This window comes from Lolium perenne, chromosome 6 (genome assembly GCF_019359855.2).
Source record: "Lolium perenne isolate Kyuss_39 chromosome 6, Kyuss_2.0, whole genome shotgun sequence".
In the NCBI taxonomy this organism is placed as follows: domain Eukaryota; kingdom Viridiplantae; phylum Streptophyta; class Magnoliopsida; order Poales; family Poaceae; genus Lolium; species Lolium perenne.
This window is the reverse complement of record NC_067249.2, coordinates 46,413,169-46,430,055: the sequence shown is the minus strand read 5'-3', so window position 1 is coordinate 46,430,055 and position 16,887 is coordinate 46,413,169. Positions and strand designations below refer to the sequence as shown.

Sequence of the window (16,887 nt, the reverse complement as noted above, 5' to 3'; positions counted from 1 at the left end):
CAAGGAATCTGCTTTGGACGGCGGACCGTCTAGCGAGAAGGGGTAGAACAAATTGCGGTCGGTGTACGCTTTGCAACCAAACTCAAGAAACGGTGGCTCACCTTCTCTTCCATTGCCGCTACTCCAAGCGCCTTTGGGGGATGGTGAAAAGTTGGATTGGCATTCCTTCCATCCACCTCCATGCGTGGACGGACGATCTCAACCTTAAGGGATGGTGGTCCAAGTTGTTGAATGAGGCTTCGGACAATCGCAAGGCCTTGTCCTCCATTATCATGCTTGTTAGTTGGACTATTTGGAAGGAGCGGAATGCTAGAATTTTCAACCATAAATCCGGACCAACCGCCGTCCTCCTCAACATCATCAAAACCGAAGTGAAGCTTTGGGTTGCCGCGGGTGCGAAGTGTTTGAGTTTTGTAACAACGGGAGAGTAACCCTTAGTTTTCCCTCCGAGTTTTCTTTGTTTTCTTTGGTGAACCTTTGGTCTTGTCTAAACTCTTCCCCTTAATTAATGAATAGTGGCAAATCTTTTGCCACTCGTTTCAAAAAAAAAAAAGGAATCTGCAGCCACACGTATGCGTTTGGTCTGTGTCGCATCTGGAAACCGGCCGCCGGCCACCCGTGGTTTCCATGGATGAGCGCCTCCGCGGAAACGAAGCAGCTGCAGTGTGTCGGTATCCCAGATGATCAACTCCTGCCACCGTGCATCCCCAGATACGACTCCGGATGACTTGATGTGCGTGCCAGTTGTCTGGCAGCGTGGACAGCAAGCTCCGGGTGATCACCCGCTTCCGCAGCAAGCACAACATCTCGATAAGTCGCCATGGGGCTGCTGCTCACCGTATACAGCATGCATGACCTCTCCAAGTGGTCATCGGCGAGCTCAATCCTCGATGGTCCACCGCAAAGGCCCGATATGCCCTTCTTCAACAGCGGGGACAACAAGGGCGGGTGGTAGTATCCCTCGAGGCGTTCCACCAGCTGAGCACCGTGAAGCTACGGACCAAGGCGGCCATCTCCGACTTCGAAACCATCAATGGGGATCAGCGCCACGGGGAAGCTGGCAGTCATCGTCAGTCCCTGGTCATCGTCATCATCCCGCACTACAACATGCTCGAACGCAACACGACACGTTCCGCTCGCTCAGGTTTGAGTATGACGCTCGGTCGCCATCCTCATCGGCAGCTGCTTCTGGACGATGATTTCGGCCGCTGGCAAGTCGCGCACGCAGTAGGAACTAGCAAGCAAATTCTTGATGCGAATTCGGTCTGCGTGCGCGACTCAACGCACTTTGTAACTAGCACGCAGTAGGACAAAGCTAACTCAACGCGTGGACAAACAAAAGAAACTTTAATTGACAGTGACTTTTTACCCTTCACATGATTTTCCCACTGAAGTTTATATATTCAGCAGGTTGGTATTTCGTAGTTTGGCAATGATGATCTGCATCATCTCATGTGCTTTCAAAAGATAAATCGAAGAAGCTGATGTACCATGCATGTGGCGATTGATCAGAAACCTGTCTTGACATACATGCACATACATATCTTGCTGGTCGAAGATTTGAAGAAGATGTTGTATAGGACAAAGCTACTTCTGGATGAAGACATATTACAAACATTACGACTAAACTGAACTGCTAGCAATTGGCAAGTAGTAAATTATGAGTATGAGGTCATCTTCACATCGTTGTAATGTGCTTAGCTGAAGTGAAAATAGGCATGATCAGTTCTAAATGTATCAGAGTACTATGCGATGCTTTGTGGTGGAATAAACCATAGATTATTTTATGGTGAATGTCTTGTGTACACAAAATGATTAGAAGTTTGTTGACATAATATAATATATGAAAGATGTGTATTAATAGATAATATAAGATAACTGCTGAGTTGGGGAAAGAGTGATTAGAGAAGATAAGTCAGATTCAATTTTTTTAGGGATGTAATTATACCCAAAAAAAAAGAGCCATATGAAACGGGATAGCAGATCCCACAAACCGCGGCCTGCATCGCCTATGCAGGCTGGTTTGCGGGTTTAGAACGATTTCGTGGTTCTTTAGACACCGCATTCGAGGCCCGGCCAAAAATAATATGACGGGGCAAAACCCTATCCATCTGACGTGCCCATCTCCCTTCCTCCGCCGCCCCCCACCGCACCATTTCCGATGCCGGCGAGCACAACAGGAAGTACCGCCCCTAGATCCTCGCTCCCCTAGGCGCCATGGTCCAGGGTAGGTCGTCAGACGGCCACGGGGGAAGCCAAATTGGCCACTGGGGAGGCCAGATTATTGGCCGCGGGGGAGGCCAGAAAAGCCGCGGCGAGAGCTGTAACGACAGCGGAGGCCGCCGCGAGAAGACGGTGGCCGAGAAGGTGTCCTCTGACGGCGCGCGCCTCCGCGGCTCCTACCGGTACCTCAACTGCATGAGGAAGCCACCGCCACCGTTCCTGCACTGCGAATCCACACGCGGCCTGGCCGCTCTCCGCACCTCCTCTTCGCGGCGCCTGACATCCTTGTCAGCCCCATCGTTCTCCTCCTGCCACAGCTTTAGAGGGAGATCGACTCCGAGCAGCCTGTATGCGGGGGACTACGTCGACGAAGCCGAGTTCGCCGACATCATGGCCGCGTTGGCTGCCCAGCCAATTATCACGCCCGAAGACTTCATCGGCGAGCAGTACAACAACGGCATGGTGCAGATGGTCCAGACGGAACCATCGTCCAGGAGAAGAAGGAGGCCGAGTATCGGTATATCGCCGCCGCCCAGCCGTACGCCAACCTTGATCCCGACGACAAGTGACTGTCGCTTCCTCCGCGACGCCAACGACGTCACTGCCACAGCATTGGCTCCGGTGAGCCCAATTTTGCTAGGTAACACGGTGTGGTGGCGATCTACTTGTTTTTAGGTGTTTCTATGTGTATGTATGAACATGACCGGCACGTATTTTGAATGTTGTCACCGAATTTCAAACCTATGCGTTCATATTTGTTTCCTACCAATTTTGTGTTGCATTTACGGTTTACAATATGGTTTATGTTCTGCGGGAGCAATTTTCGGCCCACATCTCACGAAAATCCTGGCCTGCAAATGCATAATAGCGGTTTGCTAGAGATACTAAATAGTCAATGATGGATATGTATGACGAAGAAATTTAATATAAACAAGCTACTTTGTGTGCTTTCACGATATCGATTTTTTTCCCGTTGCAACGCACGGGCATGTTTACTATAATATATCAAAAAAATCAGAAAAATAAAACTAATTCAATCCAAATTCTTAAAAATACAAATAATATATCAAAAAAATCAGAAAAATTAAACTAATTCAATTCAAATTCTTAAAAATACAAATAATATATCAAATAAATCAGAAAAATAATATATCAAAAAATTCTTTCTTCCCGCCACTTTCCCCGCCACTTTCTTCCCGCCACTTTCTTCCCGCCTCTTTCTTCCCGCCACTTTCTTCCCGCCACTTTCTTCCCGCCACTTTCTTCCCGCCTCTTTCTTCCCGCCACTTTCTTCCCGCCACTTTCCCTCCCGTCCCTCAGGGTACTGCGCGCCGGGCGGCCATCACGAACCACTACTACCTCGACCTCACGCCGGAGCAGCGGATGAATCCCCGCTGGCATCCCGATAACCAGCATACTTGGGACGCCTTCTTCATCAATCGGCGTGAGAGGGCGCTCGCCAGGTATGAGGAGGACGGTATGCCTCCTTGAAACTTCCACGAGGCCGGCCGTCGGCTATGGTGGTACGGCCGGACTCTGTAGAGCGTCATGGACTACATCACGGCCGGCGATATCCCCCGCCTGCGCAACCCTCAGTTCGAGCCACGAGCGCCGCCCGACGACAAATGACGACAAAGCAGCGACGACGCCGGCAACTTAGAAGGCGACGACTACCAGTACAACGGCGGCGGCTATGAAGACTACGAGTATGCATATTATACGCCTAGGCAGGAGTATGACTAAATCACTCCAAATTTCATGTATGCAGGAGTATGACTTAGTCACTCCAAATTTCCTGTATGCAAGAGTATGACTTAGTCACTCCAAATTTCATGTATGCAGGAGTATGACTTAGTCACTCCAAATTTCCTGTATGCAGGAGTATGACTGAATCACTCCAAACTTCATGTATCATCAGTGCTATCTCGAGTCAGTTGAATCATTCGAAAATGGACACCAAACACATCACGGGTAATATAATTCACATGATTCATTCAACAAAGTTTGGTACAATAAATTATTACACATCATTTCTTCCCTTGTGTCCCTGCTTGCTTACGATTGTGCCGTATCCATGGAGCATCCTCATCATTTAACTTAATTCTTGGGTCGGTGTTCACTTTGAAGGGCGGAATTTCAGCAAACATATTATAATCTTCTGACATGTCTGTCTTGTCCTCCACTCCCACGATGTTTCTTTTCCCTGAAAGAACAATGTGGCGCTTTGGATCATCGCATGATGTACTGATCGTTTTCTTATCTTTCCGTTTCCTCGGTTTGCTACTCATGTCCTTCACATAGAAAACCTGAGCGACATCTTTCGCTAGGACGAATTGTTCGTCAAGGTAACCAAGATTGTTGAAATCCACCATTGTCATTCCGTATTGCTGGTCCACCTTTACCCCACCTCCTGTTAGCTTGAACCATTTGCACCGGAACAAAGGGACCCTAAAGGAGGGTCCATAGTCAAGTTCCCATATCTCCTCTATGTAACCATAATATGTGACCTTTTGCCCATTCTCGGTTGCTGCATCAAAGCGGACACCACTGTTTTGGTTGGTGCTCTTTTTATCTTGGGCGATCGTGTAAAATGTATTCCCATTTATCTCGTACCCTTGGAAAGTCGTTATAGTCGAAGATGGTGTCTTGGCCAACATGTACAGCTGATCTACAACATGATCATCACTCATTAAATGTTTTCTCAACCAACTGCCGAAAGTCTCCATGTGGGCCTTCCTAATCCAGGATTCAGGCTTCCTGTGGTTGTCCGAGCGTAAAATATTCTTGTGTTTCTCAAAGTACGGAGCCACCAAGCTGGAATTGGTCGAATCGTGTGGTGTGCTTCGCCGAGAAGGGCCGTCCATACATATCGTTGATTTCCTTCCGATCGTGCCTTTTCCACTTAGTCTCCCCTCGTGCCGCGATTGAGGAAAACCAATCGGCTTAAGGTCAGGAACAAAGTCAACACAAAACTCAATTACCTCCTCATTTCCATAGCCCTTGGCGATGCTTCCTTCTGGCCTAGCACGGTTACGAACATATTTCTTTAATATTCCCATGAACCTCTCGAAGGGGAACATATTGTGTAGAAATACAGGACCGAGAATGGAAATCTCATCGACTAGGTGAACCAGGAGGTGCGTCATAATATTGAAGAAGGATGGCGGGAACACCAACTCGAAACTGACAAGACATTGGATCACATCGTTCTGTAACCGTGGTAGAACTTCTGGATTGATTACCTTCTAGAGATTGCATTGAGGAATGCACATAGCTTCACAATGGCTACTCGAACATTTTTCCGGCAGGAGCCCCCTCAAAGCAATCGGAAGCAATTGCGTCATAATCACGTGGCGGTCGTGAGACTTCGTGTTTTGGAACTTTTTCTCCGCCATGTTTATTATTCCCTTTATATTGGACGAGAATCCCGACGGGACCTTCATACGCTCAGGGCATTCAAAAAAGATGACTTTCTCTTCTTTGGTCGAGCGTAGCTGGCACGACCTTGAAACCGTTCCGGATGCCTGGTCATCGTGGTCTTTCAAACTTTGCTGGTCCTGCCGTGCTTCCTTTGTATCATTTGACTTCCCATACATGCCCAAGAAGCTTAGGATGTTCACGCAAATATTCTTCGTAACGTGCATCACGTCGATTGCAGAGCGGACTTCTAGGACTTTCCAATATTCTAGCTCCCAGAATATAGATTTCTTCTTCCACATGGCTGCGTGCCCGTCAGCTCCCTTCGGAACTGATTGTCCGCCAGGACCCTTTCCAAAGATGACTTTCAAATCCTTGACCATATCAAATACCTCAGCACCAGTGTGTTCCGCAGGCTTCGGCCGGTGATCTGCCTTGCCGTTGTAATGCTTGCCTTTCTTTCTTACTGGATGACCTTTCGGAAGAAATCGACGATGCCCAAGGTACACGTTCTTCTTACAATTTGGCAAATGTATACTTTCAGTCTCATGTAAGCAGTGCGTGCATGCATTGTATCCCTTATTTGACAGTCCCGAAAGGTTACTAAGAGCAGGCCAATCGTTGATGGTTACGAAAAGCAACGCTCGTAGGTCAAATTCCTCTTCTTTGTGCTCATCCCACACACGGACACCAGGTCTGCCCCACAACTGTAAAAGTTCATCAACTAATGGCCTTAGGTACACATCGATGTCGTTGCCGGGTTGCTTCGGACCTTGGATGAGCACTGGCATCATAAGGAACTTCCGCTTCATGCACAACCAAGGAGGAAGGTTGTAGATGCATAGAGTCACGGGCCAGGTACTATGGCTGGAGCTCTGCTCGCCAAAAGGATTCATGCCATCCGTACTTAGACCAAATCTTATGTTCCTTGCGTCAGCTGCAAAATCTTTGAACTCTCTGTCGATCTTTCTCCATTGCGTTCCATCTGCGGGGTGTCTCAACTCCCCGTCCGACTTACGGTCCTCTTTGTGCCATCGCAACAACTTGGCATGCTCTTTGTTCCTGAACAGACGTTTCAACCGTGGTATTATAGGAGCATACCACATCACCTTGGCGGGAACCCTCTTCCTGGGTTTCTGGCCCTCAACATCGTCACCAGGGTCATCGCCTCTGATCTTATAACGCAATGCAGTGCATACCGGACATTCATTCAAATTCTCGTATTCACCGCGGTAGAGGATGCAGTCGTTGATGCATGCATGTATCTTCAGAACCTCTAAACCTAGAGGGCAGACAACCTTCTTTGCTTCGTACGTACTGGCGGGCAACTCGTTATTCTTTGGAAACATATTCTTCAACATTTTCAGCAAGTTTTCAAATGCCGAGTCAGCTACACCTGCCTGTGCCTTCCATTTCAGCAAATCCAGTGTGCAGCCCAGCTTTTTCAGACCATCATCGCATCCGGGGTACAGCGCCTTCCTGTGATCCTCTAACATGCGATCCAAATTCTCCCTCTCTTTTTCAGTTTCGCAGCGTCTCCGTGCATCAGCAATGGTCCGACCAAGATCATCAACGGGATCATCACGTGCCTCTTCTTCACCTTCCCCTTCACCTTCAACATCCTCCATGAAAGTATCACCGAAATGAGCAAGATAGCTTTCATCGATGAAATCATCCCCTTCTTCATCTTCTTCCATTATAACCCCTCTTTCTCCATGCTTGGTCCAACAATTATAGCTTGGCATGAAACCGTGCCGAAGCAGGTGCATGTGAACATCTCTTGAGGAAGAGTAACCCTTCTGATTCTTACAGTTAACACATGGACAGATAACAACCCCCCCCCCCTGCTTGTTCGCATTAGCCACTACGAGGAAATCTTTCAAACCCGTACTGAACTCGCCGGAGAGTCGGTTACCGTACATCCATTGTCGATTCATCTGCATTATTATAATATAAAATATATAATTAACCATCATGCATTTGTTAAACTAACTAGCTACAAACAATATAAATTAAACAATGAACTACACACATGCATATTTTATCAATGACACATCAAAGGTTCAAGTTGCTAACCGCGATCGAGGAGGAAAAAATAAATGAGAAAGCTCAAGTGTGGCTCCAACACTTCATATCATGTTTGTTTCATGCTCTTGGGGCATTTCATCAAACACCTTATGTGCATAAGAGGAACCAAAAGCAAACCTAACACCCACTTGTGAAGTTTGTGAAGAGAATGGCTCCAAATGGCTAAGTGTTGGCTGCTGGATGGGTATATATAGGGGAGGGGCTTTAGTCCCGGTTGGCCTGGCCAACCGCGACTAAAGGCCTTCGGGCACCTTTAGTCGCGGTTGGCCAGGCCAACCGCGACTAAAGACCCCCACGTGCACCAGCTGGCCACCGAGCGCCCTGGGCCCAGGCCTTTGGTCGCGGTTCGCCTCCCGAACCGCGACTAAAGGTCCCATTAGTCGCGGTTCCTATAGCTTCGCGACTTATGGGGCTCACCGGAAGCCTGCTTTTCTACCAGTGGAGAGAAGAACCGCTGCGGTCAGTTCGTGGAGAGGAGCGACGGGGATGTGGCGGAGAAGGGAGGAAGCCTAACTATCCGGTGCGCCCGAGCTTCAGGTGGGATCCATGGCGACACGCGGCGCAGAAGGGACATGATCTCATTGATACCGCAAGCAGCGGTCTCCCGCGGGTGGGGAATAGACGCATCGGACGGTGGAGGAGTTTCTACCAGCCAGAATCGGGAGCGGGCGAGATCCAAGGCGACGCGTAGTGGCGGCGGAGGAGCTTGGAGGCAGCGCGGGTTGAAATGTCCATTGACGCGATGAAATTTCCCTCGTGCCAACGAAATTGTGTGTCTACAGGTTTGGGAGGCCGAGTTTATCGAGCACCTTGAAAAAAATAAAGATCCTACGGATTTACATTGTCTGGCCTGGGTCTATTTTTTCGCACAAAATAATAAAGAAGCTGTTATTTTAAGGATTCTACGGGTTGCTCTTAGGGTTCTATCTGTAATTTTTTCAGAACAACTATATTTTTTTCCTCATCTGTCTTTTAGTTTCCAGGTTATTGGCTCTCCGACCCTGCCGCCAGCCGCGGTGACCCCGTGCGACGTCTTCACGTACCAGCCCAAGGAGGAAGGGGTCACCGAAGACGTGCACGAGCGCCCAGCCTCCTCCTCACCCGCCCATCTCCGCTCAAGGCTTCGTTGCCGCGCGCGGCAGAGATCGTCGGCAAGGCCGGGAATCGTGTCCTCCCACGTCTACACCTCATGCACGCCTCCCCTTCAGCTTCCGCCGCATTCCACACCCACCCCTGCCCGCCCGCCGTGGTATATACCTTGCCCCGCCCGCACAGTGCTCGACAGATTGTCCGCCAGGTAACTTTTGTACATTTTATGCTTTTTCTCAGTGTCAGTAAATTTGTAGTCGAAGTAGAGAGAAGGAGAAGAAACCACTTCGCTCTCCTCGGGTCGCCCCCTCCAGGCGACCGAGGGGGCGAAACCCTACCCGCGCCGCCGCCACCACCGCCTTCCCTTTCCCCTCCTCGTCGCCCCCAGAGACGCCGCCGGGCTAAGCCCGCAACGCTGGTGAAGGGGGCGGCGGGGATCTGAGCCCTTGACCCCCGCGCGGTGTCTAGGTGGAGGATCTCCGCGCCGGGACGCTATGACGATGGCGGCTGCTCGACGGGTTCCTTCGTTGACACCGTTGGTGATCACTGTGTGCTGCCCTCAATACCATTGCTTACCTGGTGCTGCTACTGCTTCTGCCTTGGCGCTCTTGCGAGGAGGACATCACCAGCTCAAGCTGCGTTTCTGGTTTATCTTTGTGTGTTTGAGTTGGGTGTTGTGTTGTAAGCTGTTTATTAATTTAAAGCAGGGCTTCATGCCTTAGTTTAAAATAGTAAATTTGTAGTCAACATTGCAGTGCACATAACATGAGGTTTGCACAAAAGTTTTTCCACCACTCGTCGTCAAAGGAAGTGGAAGAAGATGATGATTTTGAGATGTTGGTGGCTTTGATCATTCGAGAGGAAGAGGGGAAAAAGATTAAGATCTGAATCTTTTTATTTTGATTTTTTGCTTGACTTGGACCATATGTTGTGCCTGAACTTGAACTTTAAATTTGAAAACAATGATTTTGAAATGCGTGCATTAGAAACATTAAGATCTGAATTAATATGTTGTGTAAATGTAGTTTGCATATGCAAAAGGATGGGATACATATCAAAGAAAACGGAGTTAAATTTAGGGGATGAATTAGTTCCTACCCTCTCAAACCCCTCAAATTGTTGGGAGTTAAGTTTAGGGAGGTGGTATATGGAGTTAAGTTTTAGGAGAACTGCTAGAAAAGCTCTTAGGTGATAACTCCGTGTGACAGTTCACTTCCCGTAGGAATTCTTTGGAGCAAGAGTTCCAAAATCCAAACAGAGCCTACACAATGAAGGTTCCTGAGCTTAGACTGCGCAGACCTTTTTCAAGGGCAACTAAAGATAAGCTCCTACGACACACAAATTGCAACCTGTAACCGTACGAAAGGGTGAATACGCGTGGAACTTGTGTGTAGAGTAAAACTGAACATCACAACAGAAGGTACACCTAGAACATGCCATGTAAATCAACTGCAGTTCTGGCTTCAGTAATAATAGCCTTAAACTTCAACAACCGTCTTCTGAAAGTTCAGTTCAAGGGCAATAGTGATCCCTTCCTTCCCTCGAATATATGGAACGTGGTTTCACAGCATAGGGTAGCTAGGTTCGTGCTAACAATTTAATTTAGCCACCACGGTAGAAGACGGGAGTGAATCAATCCTGACAAAATGAGTTTTGTATCGCCTACATTTTCCTGATAGCGATGAAGCTCTAACTGGCTATGGTCTCGAACTTGAGGATGATCCCGTGGCTGAATAGCTCCTGGTAGAGCAGCTTTGCGCCGTAAGGCACATTGATCTTCACTATGTTTTCCGCAGACTTGCAGAACTTGCAGTAGGGCCCATGGACCTTCCTCCCTTCGTCAGTCCGTACGATCACGTTCGCCACCCGCTCGCACCGCTGACAGACGTGCAGCTGTGAGGGGTCGCTTAGCGTGAACAGCCGCTCGTTGATGTTCGTGGTGGCGCCATGGCCGAGGAGGCAGTCGCGCTCCATCTCCCCGAACTTGAGACCGCCAAACCTCTTCTTCTGCTCCACTGGCTGCCTCGTGAGCGGGTGCACCGGCCCGGTGTTACGGAACTTCACAATGTCCTCAGACATCTGTTTTAGCCTATGGTAGAAGGTTGGGCCCATGAACACCAAGGACTGCATCCTGTCACCGTTTTGACCATTCAGAACGCTCTCACCTCCCCACCTTGAGAAACCAGCCCTAGGATCAAATCCAGAAAAATTGAAGATGATCATTGATTGCAACAGAATATATTGAACAAAAAAAAATCAAACTCATAGTCACACACTTACTTATGCAGCTGCTCCGTGATCACGTCCACCGATGGAGTGGTAAATGGTGTCGCATATCTAGTCATCCCGCCAAGGGCAATTCCCTTGCCCAACGCAGCCTCAAGCAGCTGACCAGGAGTCTGACGAGTTGGAAAGCCATGTGGATTTATCACAATGTCTGGAACTATTCCTTGGCAAGTAAACGGGAAGTTCTCCTGAGAATCTAACAGACCAACAACCCCTTTCTGGCCATGCATACTGGCGAACTTGTCGCCAACACAAGGTGAGCGGGCCTACACAACGTAAGTGTCAGGTTTATGTAATGATGACTAAATTTAACAATGGCATAAGAGCTGGAGAAATAAGGAACCAAAAAATAAGGATGCATAAATACCATGGCACCTTGAGGTGACCTCAGAGGCTCAGGGCTCTAATTTAAATAAATAATAGAGGCAAATATCGTAGGCAATATCATCTACTCTCTCCGTCCAAAAAAGGATGTTTCAACTTTGTCTAAATTTGCATGAATCCATACACTAAAACACGTCTAGATACATACATATTTTGATAAAGTTGAGAAATCCTTTTGTGAACCGAGGGAGTACTAAAATTATAAAACCAAGGTCATGCATAAGACGTGCAAAATTAGTATTGAACCAACCAAGCAAAAGCAATTGCGATCCGTAATTTGATTAAACCTAGGCTGTATCTAGGAGGAACATATGTCACTTTTGTAGAAAAATAAAATTGATACTGAAATTACATTTTTAGCCGCACAACCTACAACGTTTAATCTTTTGCATATAAATACAACTACCCTGATCAAATAGAATGACATGCAGAACTGTATTGCAGTACCAATGCCACAGCGTGTAAATAAGGATCATGAAATAAAATGCTTTGCTGAAGATTATACTATTCACCTGTCTTAGAGTAACAACTGCATAGTTGTTCCCATCGTCATTAGCTGAAAGTACAACCTTCTCTACATGCCCTTTTTCAGTATGCATAAGCTTCACACTATGATCTTCACCAGACTCTGAGACCTTCCCGATGACAATGTCGCCACTTCGAAGATTTGCTCCAACATATGGTAAGCCATCGACATCCAGACTATCGACAAGTCCTTTCTTGCTTTGGGTTTTTCCAAAATCAATCTTTTCCCTGTTTTTGAGTCGTCTGGTCACCTCCTTGTTTTGTGTCTGTGCTTTGTAGCTCCTGAAATGAAGTGTTCGGAACATACCACGCTCTAAAGAAGCCCTGTTGAATACCAGGGAGTCTTCTTGGTTAAATCCTTGATGAACACTGACTGAGACTATTGCATTTTGGCCATTGAAATACTCTGGTCTAGCATGGTCTTTCTTACCAAGACAGTCAGACACTACAGTTTTGAACAGGGGTCTCTGTGGATAGTACATTTGATGAAAAACGGTATCAACTCTATACTGAGAATTTGTAGACGAGTAGCCAATAGCCTGTTGTGATAGTTTAGCTTCCATCAAAACCCTCTTGGCAGCATTGTGGTTGGCAAAGGGAATGATACCACAACTCAACCCTAGCAAGAAAGAAGGGTCAAGTTCACAATGGGTATAGTACAAAAGACCCTCTTTTTTATCCCCTGAAAAGAGATCCCTAATTCCACAAGCACATTGGATATCCTCCTCCTCTTCAGCACCAATCAGCTCAATTATATTTTGCTGCATAAGTTCCATCAATGAGTAGGATCCAGCATTCAGTTTAGTGATGCATTTAAGATTCTCAACAACAAGAAGTGGTCTTAGAATTCTCCCTGCATCAGAAAAGATGCGAACTTCCTTATGTTGCTTGTCCCTTTTGATTTCCACCTACATAAAGTTAAGACATGGCAACAAAAACCATGTTAGTACACGTATGTGCTTTCACATGCTCCGCAAAATAAAACCATACATATGAAAACCATTTTCCCATGCTTGCAGCAAAAATGGCCCAACAATGATTTATCCCAAATATACAATGTCTCTGAGCTCGGAGGATTACCTATATTTGGTAAGAAACTACGAATCAAGCACAAATGAATAGTGGAAATAAACCATGAGAAGTATTTTATTGGCATGAAAGATCAAATGAATTAGGTAAAGAAATTAACATGCCCGAGAACGTAAAAAACTAACAAACATGCTCAAAAGTGAAAATTACACAGTTAGGCAGAATCAGCAAATATGCAAACTGCAAACCTGTGCATCAATTTGCTTGCTACGTCTCATATTCCTTAGATGCATAACAAATTCGCTTGGGTATGCACACGCACCAACCAAATTTCCATTCATGAAAATCTTATCTGTACCGCCAAGCTCTTGTACAAGAATTTCATCCAGTTTCTTCATTCCACAAGAAACAAATAAGTCAAGCAAGGGCGCACTATTTACAGAGCTAACCACAGCACTAACAGCTAGATTCTTCCCAAATCCACTTTCACCATCAGCAGTAGACATAAAACACAGCCTTCCCCAGTAAGAAGGATTCCTACAAAAATATTTCCCATGTCAGTTCACAATAGGATATTTAGAACTTTAGAAGGCATATAGTATTCTTGTAAGATTATGTGTAAACAGGAACAACTTACGGATATCTAGCATCTCCAGCACTTCCCCAATATGAAGACAATTGTCTTGTCTTCCTCAAGCCAGACATCATTTGAAGCGGATTTGTTCTCATAAGGGTTGCAACGATCCCTGAGCACTTACAATATTTATATGGATGGCACCAGGAACCGGTGGAGAAGGCATGGTTCAGACCATTGGTAATAGTTGACGCATTAACATAATGTTCTAGAACTTGTAAGTCACTATCACCACTCAAATGTCTCTGCATTACCTTCACCATGTGTTTCTCTGCACGTTTAAGATGCCCTCGAAGTTCTCTATGAAGCAGCTGACATGCTAGATCTAGCCTCTTGTTCCGGAAATCATATTTATTGTCACATTCCCAGCGGCGGCAGTAGGCCATTAGTAGACGTTTCATCATGTAGCCCAAGAAAATTGCTTTGGACCTATTGCCACTGACACCAGGAAATAGGTACTTACCCACATATCCATCAAAGGGTTGTTCTGGTGGAGACTTTGTTTCTTTGATAAACTTGTCAACATATTGACGGGCTCTATCTCCTATGCGGAAGGCTTCACATTGTGCATGAGATTCTTTTATGGTTGCTGATATTATGTTTACTAAAGAAGAATCACAATCTTGTATGTCAATCATATCAAAAGCTTCCTTATCTGATGATACACCCAGTGCAAAAAACATTATCCATATGGGAATAGTCGCACTCAAGAAGGACAGGTTAATGACTTTGTGGAAACCACCATTCTCTTTAGACTGAACAAGGTTAACATAGACTTTTTCTTCTTTGATTTGAGACAAGTAACAGGCATACCAGCCCTTGAAGTCACTTACCCAAATCTTGGATAAGCATTTCTGTTCTTCAGCAATAAATGCCTACAGAGTTGCAAGCAGTAAACATTTGAGGTTAAAAAAATCTATTATGGTACGAAGGCAACCTTTGTACATGGCATAAGTAAAGGCTTCCATATAGTCAATCCAGAAGAGAGTAAATCTAAAGAAAGTTGGTCAATGGGAAATTCAGCAACTGAAATTTTCTTCAAGAGAATTATAGAGAGCTGGCTTGCCATATCTCTGCTGGGATACTATTTTTTATTTTTTACTAATTCAGGTCTGACTTATTCGAACGGCCCTGTATTTAATTATTCCAGAGCAGATCTAAGAAGCACTGGATATGAAGTTCCAGTTGAACTATGGTCACATTATTAAAATATAAGTCACAAGTTAAGATATATTTTGCTAAAATGAAATACTTATGGCAGTAGCAAGATCCCTCTAATGCATGACTGATGTATAGAGTGGAACTCAGAGGTTCTACTAAATATGTGTCATCACACATCTAAAACAAGATAGTTTCATTAAAATTGCAGAGTAGCAGCGGTTTGCAGCTCCTTTAAAGTCTATAAAAATGTGAGATACAATGTGATGATAGAATGATCATGTGTAAAATTAGTTCAGAACAGAATGAACATGATAAATTTTGTCAGGCAATACCTTTTCCATTCCCTTTATTATAAAGTATCCACCAGAATCAAACTGGCACTCAGTTTCCCTGAGTTCATGCAGCCAGCACAATTTTGACTTCACCATGACAGGTAACCTACCAACAGTGACCCATTTAGTTTCTGAAGGTAATATAACTTTCTTCGGGATATATGGTTCTTTTCCGGTTTTCGATCCGTCGCCTTGCCCAAGTGAGTAAACCTGGTACAGCCAAAACACAAATAAATCAGATGGAACAACATATGATAAGATTTCAGTACAAAAATTCAGTGTGGTATCGTAACTGCATGCAGACACACGAATAGCTTTAACTTGCATCCGTTAATTAAGAGATGAATATATTTTTGTGGTATCACCAAGGCCAGACATGTCAAAATCAAGCTTAGAATCCTGAGGAACAGCATAATCAACACATGCAATGCAAACTTACAAGAGCTTGCAGGCACGGTAAGAGGAACCATAAGAGAGAGACATGGATAAGTGTGTCATGTGACAGAACGCAACAAGTAAACATCAGTGTCACAACAAGCTTAAACCCATAACTTTTTTGATACTTCAAAAGTAGCAAATACTATAGAGAACGATTGGGATAAATATTAGATTTCCTATGAAAGCATTCAGCAATCTATCATTCCTTTTCTTGTATATGGTCCAGTTACTTCTACCAAATACAATCCAGCTCCACCTATACCACTGAGCAAGGACCAAGAAGTAAGGAGCATCCTGACCTGAACAGTCATTTCTACATTCATCTTCGAAGAATATGTCATCTTCTGAAGGCGGGCATGTACAGGCTTCATAATGAGTGTCTGCTCATCGAGATCGCAGTTGTCAGCCCAAAACTCCGGCCTCTCAAGCTTCACTCTACCAAACTTGATGGTTGCATGTCTCCACACACCACCTACATTCTTTGAAGGATCATAATCAGGCTCAACGGTAATTTCCCCCAGGGAATCAAAGAGCTCCTGGAGTCCATGGTCGACAAAATCATTATAGGAGTTTATCTGATGACTGACTAGTCCTCTTTCATTGAAGAATGATCTTGCCGCTTCTTTGCAAAACTTCTCCAGGCTTTCAATACTGATGTCAGTTGGCACTTGTGCAGGTGGGTTTGAAGAAGACTTCACTTCCCCTTGATCTTCCATAGATGGTATTCCTTTCAAGTCCACATCCATAGGACAGTGCCCTCCGTCGGCATCAGGAGATGGATGGAGAATCCCTTTTGCATACTCTTTTACATCAATGATCCCTTCCCCATCGTCATCCAAAACCATGAAGTCCATGACATCAATCTTAGTATCTAATCCATTTGGTGAACGCAAGCCTTTCGTTTCTGGCTCTTCCATCGCTAAACCACCAGGAAGCTGCCCCCCCTGCCTACAGAAATATTGTTTTAGTTTCCACAACACACACATAGAGAGAAATAAACACATACTACGTATCCGTAAATCACATTGATTTGCTGATCCATAGAGAGAAATAAACACACACTTTGCGACTTTAAGCCATACATGATTTGTAATGAGTCTGAAGTTTGCTGGTTGTAACTCTGAACTGAATTTAATAAAAGCGGCCTATGCATCGGTTGATGCAGAGGCTGGGATACCCCATTTTGAAGAAAAAAATCAACAAATCACATTTCCACAATAAACAGTAGGAGAGAAAACCTATGAACAATCTCATGGTAAATACATACTCATTTCTCCACAA

The 16,887-nt window shown here is 45.5% G+C and overlaps 1 protein-coding gene across 1 annotated transcript; it reads right to left on the bottom strand.

The window, feature by feature from the left end:
* Nucleotides 1-10,288: 10,288 nt before the first annotated feature.
* Nucleotides 10,289-16,544, bottom strand: LOC127321037 (DNA-directed RNA polymerases IV and V subunit 2-like). Its single transcript, XM_051350085.2, has 7 exons — nt 15,906-16,544; nt 15,169-15,378; nt 13,679-14,550; nt 13,290-13,578; nt 12,000-12,920; nt 11,098-11,369; nt 10,289-11,005 (listed from the first exon to the last, which is right to left on the bottom strand). Exons 1-7 carry the CDS (start codon nt 16,521-16,523, stop codon nt 10,507-10,509), a joined length of 3,681 nt encoding a protein of 1,226 aa, XP_051206045.1. The 5' UTR covers nt 16,524-16,544; the 3' UTR covers nt 10,289-10,506.
* Between the last annotated feature and the right edge of the window lie 343 nt (nt 16,545-16,887).

What these genes read in the sequence shown, in the direction of transcription:
- LOC127321037 (XM_051350085.2), bottom strand. Translation starts at nt 16,523, where the DNA reads ATGGAAGAGCCAGAAACGAAAGGCTTGCGTTCACCAAATGGATTAGAT. An exon ending in TAATAAAGGGAATGGAAAAG is followed by an intron (nt 14,551 to 15,168) that starts GTATTGCCTGAC and finishes GCAACTCTGTAG; the next exon opens with GCATTTATTGCTGAAGAACA. An exon ending in GCAAGCAAATTGATGCACAG is followed by an intron (nt 12,921 to 13,289) that starts GTTTGCAGTTTG and finishes AACTTTATGTAG; the next exon opens with GTGGAAATCAAAAGGGACAA.